Here is a 9740-nt window from a genome sequence, read left to right as displayed (position 1 = left end):
AAACTGCACTGTTGTTGAGTACGGTTGTTTCAGCGGGAGAGAAGGCAGACGAACTATTCTTGCTATCTTACTTTTCGTGCAAATATCAAGTAAATATGAATATATCACGTTTCCGCTGGAGTTGACGGTTAGCAGCGACGCCGCTGCCGAGCCTGATCGCAGATTCACCTGTAATTAGTGAAACTACACCTGAATATCGTCGGTTTTCGGTCATCGGCTCTAACTCACAAATTTCTCAAAAGTCTAACGATGATTATACTAGCAGGATCTACCCAGATAGAAGGTCTATCGCATTTACACCTAATCAATGCAGGTTCTAGGGCTTGGCGAAGCGTCACGCAACTTCACCGCAGTGGGTACACATTGATAACGCTATTCTGATAATGCTGTCATTTGGAACCGTCAGAAAGATATGCCTCGTTTGCATATACCTGCGTGACGTCACCCTAATTAGTTAATTGGAGCTTGCAAACGAGACCGATGTGCGCAGTTTGATTGCGTGTGCGAACCTGTATTACAAACCCCCATAGAACAGGAATCCAGAGCGTATACTGACTACGTAGTTCTTCTCTTGTTGAGTACGATATTCACTAGTAGTAATTAATTACTTCGCGTGTGTACACTCAGCCGTGTTAGCATCTTTCTAGTGTAGATATAGAGCGATATGTAGCGCGCGCACTTTTATTCTAGACCAATAAGTTGTGTCCTCGAATTTTTTTATTATCTGACGCTAGCCTAGTCTAGGCAGGTAGACGGTCAGTAGCAGTAAAAAAAGTTATCGTACGAAAATTCGCCATATTTGTCTATGGATGGAAATTGACGCTAGAATAGCGTCAGAAAATAGAAAATTTCTAGAGCACAACTCGTTGGCCTGACTTTTACTCATGATCACTGTGAACTCAAGGTTTTGTCTGTGTAGACTGACGCGAGTCGTCTTGTTGCTCTGTGAAGATGTCATACCAAGAATGCATTTATTGAGGTCTGCGGTGTGCCGGACACTCTCGCTCGTTCACGGCTATCTCCAATCACGTCTCCGCGTCGGGTTTTAGATGCACTTATTGCGCGTGCGAGATATCAAAGCTATATACAAATACACTGTGTTTGTATTATATCTATGGAGATATCTACCAGTAATGCATTAATTGGCACGCGCTTGAGGGTGAAAATACGCAGGGATCTGCCTCCAATTTGTTGTTGAATGATAAAAACAAGTGCCACAGGTATCCCTCGTAGCTAAATAAAACATTGCCGTGCGATGACGTTAATTGGATGTAGTTGTTTACTGATGTGGATGAGTCGGTAGCCTGTGTGGACGAAAGCGTTGCACCGTGTTTGTGCCGATGCTATATGTAAATTGAGAAGGCGTGTGTGCGTGTCGTTCTCAACGTATTGCGCATTGGCGAAAATTGTTGAATTTTTGGACATATCTTTAATATCGATTTTTTTCGTGTCACGTACTGTATTGATAACTTGTGAGCCATGTAAGTCATACTTCGCTTGCCTTTACACGTAACATGCGTTTCGGTTCGACCACACCTGCGGTGGAGCGTCGCGAGGTTGCAAAGGTACAGACATCCTCCTCAGAGTCCATGAAAATTGTGATGTGGTTTGACCATAGATATATACATTATATACATATATGTGTGTGTATATATCTATGGTTTGACGATCCCTGCTGGATATGTAGTTAATCCTGAGGAGTGGTCACGTGCCGCACGACTTCCGCTACATGATCGTTGTCACGTGACTCTGTTATACCGCGTTCGTTCGTTCGTGTTGTTACATATATGACTTCTGCTTTTTTTCGCTTTTGTACATAGTATATGAAAATCAAGGCTTAAATAATTGTAATGGTTATACTTTTGTATACGTGCTTTATGATATGCATCGCCTTGCTGAAGCTTGGGCAAATAAATGTTATCAAAAATCATTCTGTAGTTAGCGTATGTATGCTCACACACGCGCACACGCAAACATGTATGTGCGCACCTAATCACAAGCAAACGAAATTAAAGCACCAAGCGTTCAAACAACACGAATTACAAAATTTTCATCAACTTTCTATTTTTTTAAATTATGTAATTTATTAAAATTGTTTTTAACTCTTTTAAAAATTCCTATTAATACGCTTGCTACACAAAAGCCTTTAATCACGTTCTAGGATACCAATCAATCATGATTTTGAATACAGGCCACCCCGTTTAGAGATTTACCATCAAGCTCCATTTATAAGCAAGCTATATTATGCAGTTACCGTGCTGTCAACTCGCTCCACATTGAACGTATAGGAACGACCGTAAAAAAAATTCCCTTGGCAGTCAACGGCGACCGAGGTCGGAGCGCCTTTTACATGTACATTAGCATAGCCGGGAATCGTGGCGCGATGCTGCAAGCAAAGTGAATTATGTACATCAGATTTTACTATGCACAGGTGCCGTCGGCACGTCCGGCTCCAGTTTGAACGTATAAGAACGGCCGAAGAATATTATCGTGGCAGTCAACGGGGACCAACGCCCGAGTCTCATTAATATAGTCATAGCGGGGAACCCAGGGCGTGATTCTACGTGCAAAGTGAATATTATCAGGAGTCTATCAAAATTTTGATAGACTCCTGATATTATAGATAGGATTTTATCAAGCACGCGTGCTGTCGGCTAGCCCGGCTCCACTTTGAGAGTATAACAACGGCCAAAGAAAATTCTCTTGGCAGTCAACGGCGACCGACGTCGCAGCGTTATTTGCCCGTACATTAGCATAGCTGGGAATCGTGGCGCGATGCTGCGAGCGAAGTGAAGCATGTAGATCAGATTTTACCATGCACGCGTGCTGTCAGCCTGCCCGGCTCCAATTTGAACGTATAAGAACGGCCGAGAAATAATATCTTGGCAGTCAACGGCGACCGACGTCGCAGCGCCATTTGCCCATACATTGGCATAGCTGGGAATCGTGGCGCGATGTTGCGAGCAAAGCCGTAAACCTTTATCAGTTGAAATTTGTTTATAATTAGGAGAGCGCCCTAGCATGTAGGGTACAAAACACCTACGTTATGCCCTCGCGTCCTTCCCTTTGCCTCCCCTGTCCCTCGCTCAGCCTCCTTCTTCTTCTACCGCCCCAGCTACCTTCCCTGCCAGATTTTCTTCAGTCTCCCATCCCCTCTCTCTTTCAACAAGCTATATTATGAAGTTTGCCTCGGACGGCACTGCACGCCTAACACGGTGCGCGCGCATGCGCAATATCTCCCGAGAGAAATCGTATTCTGCAAAGATTATGCATTTAAAATAAAGAGGAGTTATCCTAGCATAGATTTATATGATAATAGTCCATCAGTAGACATCTTTTAAGAAATAGGAGGCAGATCTTGCATGTAAGGTCCCCGCTGCGTATATACCAGCCGTAAGGTCCCCGCTGCGTAATACCAGCCGGTACACAATCTGGCTACGTTAGTGTGTTAGCGCATGCGCAATATCTCACCAGAGGAGCTATATGTTGTGATGAACATGCTTTTAAAATGGTTAGGGCGTATCTCAGCATAGATTTCCCTAATAAACTTTTATCAATTAACATGTGTTTATAATTAGGAGAGCGCCCTAGCATGTAGGGTACAAAACACCTACTTTATGCCCTCGCGTCCTTCCCCTTGCCTCCCCTGTCCCTCGCTCAGCCGCCTTCTTCTTCTACCGCCCCCAGCTATATCTTTCCTGTCGCATTTCGTCAGTCTCCCATCCCCTCTCCCCCTCAGCAAGCGATATCATGAAGTTTGCCTCAGACGGCACTGCACGTCTAACACGGTGCGCGCGCATGAGCAATATCCCTCGAGAGAAATAGTATTTTGCAAAGATTATGCATTTAAAATGAAGAGGAGTTATCCTAGCATAGATTTATATGATAACATTCCATCAGTAGACTTCCCTTAAGAAATAGAAAGAAGACCTATGTAAGTTCCCCGCACCATATACCAGTCAGTACACAATCTGGCTACGTTACTGTGTTAGCGCATGCGCAATATCTTACTAGAGAAGTAATATTTTGTAATGATTATGAATTTAATATGGTTATGGGGTATCTCAGCATAGATTTCTGTAATTAATCGTTATCAGTAGACCTGTGTTTATAATTAGGAGAGCGCCCTAGCCTGTAGGGTGCAATATTACTACGTCATCCCCTCTCGCCCTTCCCCCTTGACTCCTTCTTTATCTACCGCCCCCAGCTATCTTCCCTACTGCATTTCCTCAGTCTCCCACCTCTCTCTCTCTCTCTCTCTCTCTCAGGAAGCTATATTATGCAGTTTTCCTCAGTGCGTGATGAACGCCTGAAACGGTGCTGGCGCATGCGCAATATATCTCCCGAGAAGAAGAATATTTTGGAAAGGTTATGCATTTGAACTGGAGAGGAGGTATTCTAGCATAGATTTATATGATAACATTCTATCAGTACACCTCACTTAATAAATAGGACGAAGACCGTGCATGTAAGGTTGTCGCTGCTTATAGCAGTCAGTACACAATCTGGCTACTTTACTGTGTTAGCGCATGCTCAATATCTCACCAGAAGAGTTATATTTTGAGATGATTAGGCATTTAATATGGTTATGGGGTATCTCAGCATAGATTTCAGCAATTAATTGTTATCAGTAAGCCTGTTTTTATAATCAGTAGAGCGCCATAGCCTCTAGGGTGCAAAATTCCTACTTCGTCTCCCCCCCCCCCGCCCTTCCCCTTGCCTCCCATGTTCTTCGCTCCGACTCCTTCTTCATCTACCGCCCCCACCTATCTTCCCTACTGCCTTTCCTTAGTTCCCCATCCCTCGCTTCCTCAGCAAGCTATATTACTTAATTTTCTACAGTCCTTACTGCACGCCTGAAACGGTGCTCGCGCATGCGTTATATCTCCCAAGAAAAATGATATTTTGCAAAGATTATGCATTTAAAATGAAGAGGGGTTATCCTAGCATAGATTTAAATAATAACATTCTATCAGTAGACTTCACTTAAGAAATAGAAAGAAGACCTATGTAAGTTCCCCGCACCATATACCAGTCAGTATACAATCTGGCTACTTTACTGTGTTAGCGCATGCGCAATATCTTACTAGAGGAGTTATATTTTGTAATGATTATGCATTTAATATGGTTATGGGGTATCTCAGCATAGATTTCTGTAATTAATCGTTATCAGTAGTCCGGAGTTTATAATTAGGAGTGCCCTTGCCTGATGGGTGCAAAACTCTTACTTCATCCCCTCCGGTCCTTCCCCCTTACCTCCCTTTTCCCTCGCTTAGCTTCCTTCTTCTTCTCCCGCCTTCAGCTATCGTACCTGGGGCCTTTCCTCAGTCTCCCACCCCTCTCTCCCTCAGCAAGCTATATTATGCAGTTGGTTTCAGTCTGTAATGCATGCCTGAAACGGTGCTCGCGCATGCCCAATATCTACCGAGAATAATATTTTGCAAAAATTATGCATTCAAAATGAAGCGGAGTTATCCTAGCATACATTTATATAATAGCATCTCATCAGTAGACCTCACTTTAGAAATAGAAGGAAGACTTTGCATGCACATGTTGTTACATACATGACCTCTCGCTGTTGTACATAGTATATGAAAATCAAGGCTTAAATAATTGTAATGGTTATACTTTTGTATACGTGCTTTATATGCATCGCTCTGCTTGGGCAAATAAATGTTATCAAAATTCATTCTGTAGTTAGCGTACATGCGAACATGTAACATGCACACCTAACCACAAGCAAACCATATTAAAGCACCGAGCATTCCCACCACACGAGTTACTACATTTTCATCAAGTTCCTATTCTTTTAAAGTATGTAATTTGTAATATTTAAAATGTTTTTAATCTACTATTATTATGCTTGCAACACAAATACCTTTAATCACGATCTAGGCTACCAACCAATCATGATTTTGAACATGGGCCCCCCGTTTAGAGATTTACAATCAAGCTCCATTTATTAATTACTGAAAATCGAATTAATTCCCTCTGTCTAGTTTATTGTCAGTGATAACAAGTACATGTTAGTAAACATCACGTATGAAAACCTATTATGAACAAAGTAGGTTTTATTAATTCATAATTAGATCCAAATACATGTTTGCCAAAGCCGTACTTTTTAAAACATATATTAATGAGATTTTTTTTTATCAAAAGCAGAGAAAGAACTAACCACAAAAGTACAGTATGGCAGTTGTATTGGTCATCAAATATGAAATACCATTAGTTCAGTTTTTCACTTAATCTCCAAGAAATAAGAATGTTTCATTATAGAAGATAAGCCTCATTAGAAATGTGACAGATGACATAGCTTGGTTTACCAACATTTATTTCTAACTTACAAAGATGTACACATTTTAATCCCAACAACTGCAATCTGTAATAGTAAAAAATTATCTACAAGATCTATAGTGTACCAACTTACTGCCAAAATTTCATAGACAAGTGTATATTTAGTAATTACCATTAAATATAATGAAGTGAAATGATAACAATGAGAAGATGAGACTAACACACACGCACCACACATTTCACAACGCCCCTTAAAAATTCATGTGCAAATACAAAATCTTTACATATGCACCCCACCCACCAGCCACACACATGAACATGTAAAATGCACTCCATCAGATGGCAGCACCATAACCTTATTATCATAAACAAAAAGACCGTTGGAAACGAGATAAACTAATAGCAGAAAGCTGAAGTCACAAGGCCCAAGGTTACCATATGCTAAGCAATCCCTTATGCTGCTGCCATCTGGTGAACGAAACTCATGATGACATTGAATTGCTGAAAGAGGCTTCTAGCTGTCTGACATCAGATCGCAAGGTCGTTTTGCTAACGTAGTATGACATCTAGTCTTTAGACGACTCTTCGGACCTCAAAGAATCTCTTCAGATAGTAAACCTGCCCAACTGTCATCGTCACCAACACCAGAGCCTCGAAGAACGACCATAAAACAACCCTGGAGTTTGTGTTCTCATTGACTGAAAGAAACCACAATGCAACAGCTTGGTAACATGGAACTACGACATATTAAACAAGAACTACATCAATAATCCAATTTCACGTCTCAAAAAATGCATGGACTGCGAGACTTCTTGGGACTACCAAATATACTGTTTACGTAAGGTAGCAATTACAATTATGAGTTTCATAGTACTTGCTTCACCATCTTTCAAGTTTAAAAAAACCGTTTACACATCAGACAAATACACAATGTCAACCTGGCTTAAAATCTGAGTTAAGTATATGTCCAACACAATGTATAACGTTACAACAATAGTATATTCGTAGGTACGTATGTTTTGGTTCAGATTATTTACTAGAGTGGTAGCCTGTCATTCCACTCACACATTCACACTACTTGAGTGGACCATGCGTAAATGACCGGGGAGTGGGACCAGTTTAATTAATTACAGTAATGATGGAAGTGTCAATAATAGTTTTAAGGCATATTTATATGCAAAAATATATCTTTAGTGGTAAATAAACTAACTACGTGTTTTAATGTTGCTATTATCGAAACCTATCGATTGCTCAGTGACCTATCGGTGGTAGTTATTGATGTTTCACTTTCTCATTGATGAATTGCTACCGAGCCAAATACCAATGCAATTCTGGGGGTCCTCCCCCATAAATTTTTTTAAAATTAGATGCTTGCAGACGCGGTCTGAGGCACAGAAATTTCGAAAACTATCTTGTTCATGAATGCCGCTATTGCGCACGCGCATGAATAGTACATTTGTTGGCCACGGGATGGCGAGCTCAGACAGTAAAAGAGCATCACTAGCCGCGGGGAATTTTTTCGCTGTCCGCGGGTGGCAGTAGACCACCCCCACCCCTAAAGTTTTCTCAATGGATTTGAACGATTTGGAAAATTGATAATTTTTGAAAGTGAAAAACGCGGGGAAACCGCGGATCCGCAGGAGATTCTCATCTCTGATACTTACTGGATCTATGAATGCGATCTCGGATTTCCATGTACTCTTGCTCATGTTTGACACCGACCAAAGAACTGGACAGTTGGTTCACCATGTCCTCAAGCTTCTTGTGCTGTTCTGTATCAAGGAAAACTATCCATTACTACGTGTATGCACATCTCATCACATTTCTGCATTTAAGTTGGAATGGTTGGAAAGAAACATCTGGTGTTGCTCTTACCCATGCCATAATATATGGGGTTGTGGTCTGTAGGCAACTAAACTTTTTGCTTTTATTATTTCATATAATCATTTCAGCTATACATAGAAAACTTTCATTTAAGCTATACACACGATAATACACTGAAAATGCAGAGCAAATAAAATTTCTACTGGTAACACTTTAACCAGACCAATTAAGATTCTTGCACCAAGCAGACAATTTTCAGGATCAGTATAAACACTTTACATCAAGAGATGAAAATTTGTACAACATATGCACCCAAGACATTCTAGTAATGGAGCTAAATGATTTTCTACTGCATGACTTTAGCTTTTCTAGCTATGGTGAGTATTATAAGGTTTTAAATGACACTTGTACTGTGGCAGGTTGGTTTAATCAGTAGCAAGGTACACAGTGGCTACTTTTGCAAGGTTAAAATTAAAGAACTCTGCACCACAAATGCACACTCTAGCACTAGGTTTGCAATCATATACTAAACTAAGTGAGTCTATAAGATGTAATTATGACTACGAATTACATAATTAAGGATTGCTCATTTAAAAAAAAGTCAGTACTAAGAGATAAATTTTGCATACCGCCTGTATCTTCTCCACTGCTGATTTTCTTCTCATCAACGTCCATCGAGAACATGACAATCTTTGGCGTGACGGTCGACATTACGTTGCTAAAGCAGTAAACGTAGGTGCCATCGATATGCGCCGCAAAGGTATACTTGCCATTGGATTCTCGCTCTCCTGTGTATATTACCTTTCCATCCGGTCCTGTTATCTAAAAAATAAAAATTTTGTAGTAACTGAACAAGTGCACATACATCCTGCGTATATAGTCTTAGCTGGGTCCGATACATTGTGGCTGTCATAAAATTATGACCGCAGTGATTGCGGTAGCATTACCATGTCCAGGGGTCGAAATTCGCTATATAGTAATTGCGCAACACAAGTGTTTTTCACTGAACGCAAGCGATGTTTCGTAGCAACTTGAGGCTGCCACAAGTCAACAATATGCCAGCTACTTACGTATTTAGAAGTCAGACCCATTTTATTTTGATTTCTGTACAAAATTGAAGCGTGAATGACTCTGAATCAGAGCAGGAAGACACAGAAGACATAGAATAAATCATAAACTAAAACAGGGAGGAAGGGAAGGGGTACTGCCAGTTTGGAGAGCAACAGAGGTAGGTGCAAGTAATTGTTTAAGCGAACTTGTAGCATGTGCAAGTGTGTTTTTTTGCGAATTTCGACCCCTGCATGTCTCAATGATATGTAATAACTGCTAAACTCAGGGTTAGACACTAACCATTTTAGTTCATTAGTCCACGAGACTAGTAAAAGAAAAAATGTACTAGTCCTTCCAAGATTCTACTAGTCCTACCGAAAGACTCTTACTAGGCACAGAGCGACGAGTATTGTGATTTGCCAGGAGGTAGGTGGGGTAGGAAGGTGGAGCCCCCTTCTGCTAGGGGGTACAGGGGGTCTCTCCAGGGTACAAGGGGTGTCCCCCAGAAAGGTTTTGTAAAAGACATTCAATTGTATAAAACACATGTAAGTTTGATATGGATCATAAGATTA

The 9740-nt window shown here is 41.0% G+C and overlaps 1 protein-coding gene across 1 annotated transcript in view; it reads right to left on the bottom strand.

Moving 5' to 3' along the window:
* Positions 1–6051: 6051 nt before the first annotated feature.
* LOC106814278 (transmembrane emp24 domain-containing protein 2-like) overlaps positions 6052–9740 on the bottom strand; it is a 6684-nt gene continuing 2995 nt past the window's right edge. Inside the window, exons 2-4 of the mRNA XM_014818575.1 lie at positions 8748–8940; positions 7959–8066; positions 6052–6992 (exon numbers count right to left, since the gene is read on the bottom strand). Of these exons, the coding sequence (XP_014674061.1) occupies positions 6868–6992; positions 7959–8066; positions 8748–8940 (426 nt within the window). The 3' untranslated portion in view covers positions 6052–6867. The remainder of the gene's footprint in view (positions 6993–7958; positions 8067–8747; positions 8941–9740) is intronic.

This window comes from Priapulus caudatus, unplaced genomic scaffold, assembly GCF_000485595.1.
Source record: "Priapulus caudatus unplaced genomic scaffold, Priapulus_caudatus-5.0.1 Scaffold897, whole genome shotgun sequence".
Lineage (NCBI taxonomy): Eukaryota > Metazoa > Priapulida > Priapulimorpha > Priapulimorphida > Priapulidae > Priapulus > Priapulus caudatus.
The sequence above is the reverse complement of the archived record's forward strand: the minus strand, read 5'-3'. Positions and strand labels throughout refer to the sequence as shown.